Source organism: Apaloderma vittatum, unplaced genomic scaffold (genome assembly GCF_000703405.1).
Source record: "Apaloderma vittatum isolate BGI_N311 unplaced genomic scaffold, ASM70340v1 scaffold35413, whole genome shotgun sequence".
NCBI lineage: Eukaryota > Metazoa > Chordata > Aves > Trogoniformes > Trogonidae > Apaloderma > Apaloderma vittatum.
In genome coordinates this window covers 350-1528 of record NW_009709280.1, presented here as the reverse complement: position 1 = coordinate 1528, position 1179 = coordinate 350, and the positions used below count along the sequence as shown (strand labels likewise).

At 55.0% G+C, this 1179-nt stretch overlaps 1 protein-coding gene across 1 annotated transcript in view; it reads right to left on the bottom strand.

Annotated features, from left to right (window-relative positions):
• The window catches only part of STOML1 (stomatin (EPB72)-like 1), a 3773-nt gene that overhangs the window by 2288 nt on the left and 306 nt on the right, over positions 1–1179 (bottom strand). The window contains exons 2-4 of the mRNA XM_009866861.1: positions 1038–1144; positions 741–890; positions 36–239 (exon numbers count right to left, since the gene is read on the bottom strand). Of these exons, the coding sequence (XP_009865163.1) occupies positions 36–239; positions 741–890; positions 1038–1144 (461 nt within the window). The remainder of the gene's footprint in view (positions 1–35; positions 240–740; positions 891–1037; positions 1145–1179) is intronic.

Genomic DNA, 1179 nt, shown 5'->3' with positions numbered 1-1179 from the left:
GGTGTGTTTCTGCACACAGCTGAGGCAGTCCTCACCAGCAGCTGCTCCCCAATCTTCAGCTTCTCGGCCTGGATCTCACGGAGGCTCTTCTTTACCAAGGTTTTGGTCATGGCGTTTTGCGCCGTCATCCGGGTGGCTGCGATGAGGTCCTTCACCATCATGACGGACAACATGGGGTCCCACACCCGGAATTGGACATCAGCACCCATAGAGATGACCGCCCCATCCTTGGAGGTCAGCTGGGGCAGAGGGGAGTCAGGATCTCTCTCCCTCTCTGCTCCATGGCCCAACCCTTGTCTGTAGAGCCTGGGAGCAGTGGTATTCACTTCTTTCCCAGCTGGCAAACAGCTCTAGATCTCTTCATTAAGAGGGTTATTAGACACAAACCCAACCCAGATAAATAAGGTTGAACTAGTCTGAATGTGGAGGAGTGTTTCCAGTATGAAGCTGTTATTGAAAGACATCTGAGAAGGACAGGGAACAACGTTTCTGAGATGTCTCCAGTCAGGAACACCCATTGAGCAAGATGTGCAAAGTCAAGAGAAGCTTTTCAGCCACAGGCAGGTGAGGACTCTGGCTTCACAGCACCACCTACAACTCCCCTTGCCTTGCTGGAATGGTGGAGGAACTGAAAATTGTGTCTACGCACAGCACCAAGGGTGCAGCCATCCCAAAATCCAACTGTTCTGGGTACTTTAGAGATATGTCTCCATCCTGCCCTGAGGCCCAAGGTAGCTCACCTTGCAGGGGGGCACATTGAAGGCCCTTGTCCTCAGATCCACTCGCTGCCAGTGATCGATGAAGGGCAGCAGCAGGATCACGCCGGGTCCCTGTGGCGCCCGGATGCGGCCCAGGCGGAAGACGATCATCCGCTCATAGGGGGGCACAATCTGGAACGGGAAAGTATAGACCAGGGCAGAAGCAAACCCCTGGGTCCTGGGGTGCCAGGAGCAACGTGAGCAGGGGCAGCTGGGAACGACTAGGCCCCCAGGGAGGATGGGGTGTTATCCTAGTCGTCACCTGCTTTCCTCCCTTACCTTCAAGGCAAACCATCCTGAGATGGGGAAGGTGACAACCATGAGCAAGAAGACCAAGGAGGTGATAATCCCGTGACAGATCCAGGATAGCCAACCCTGGGAGGAGTCTGTGGAGGGGGTGAAAGGGGGATGTACCTGCTCT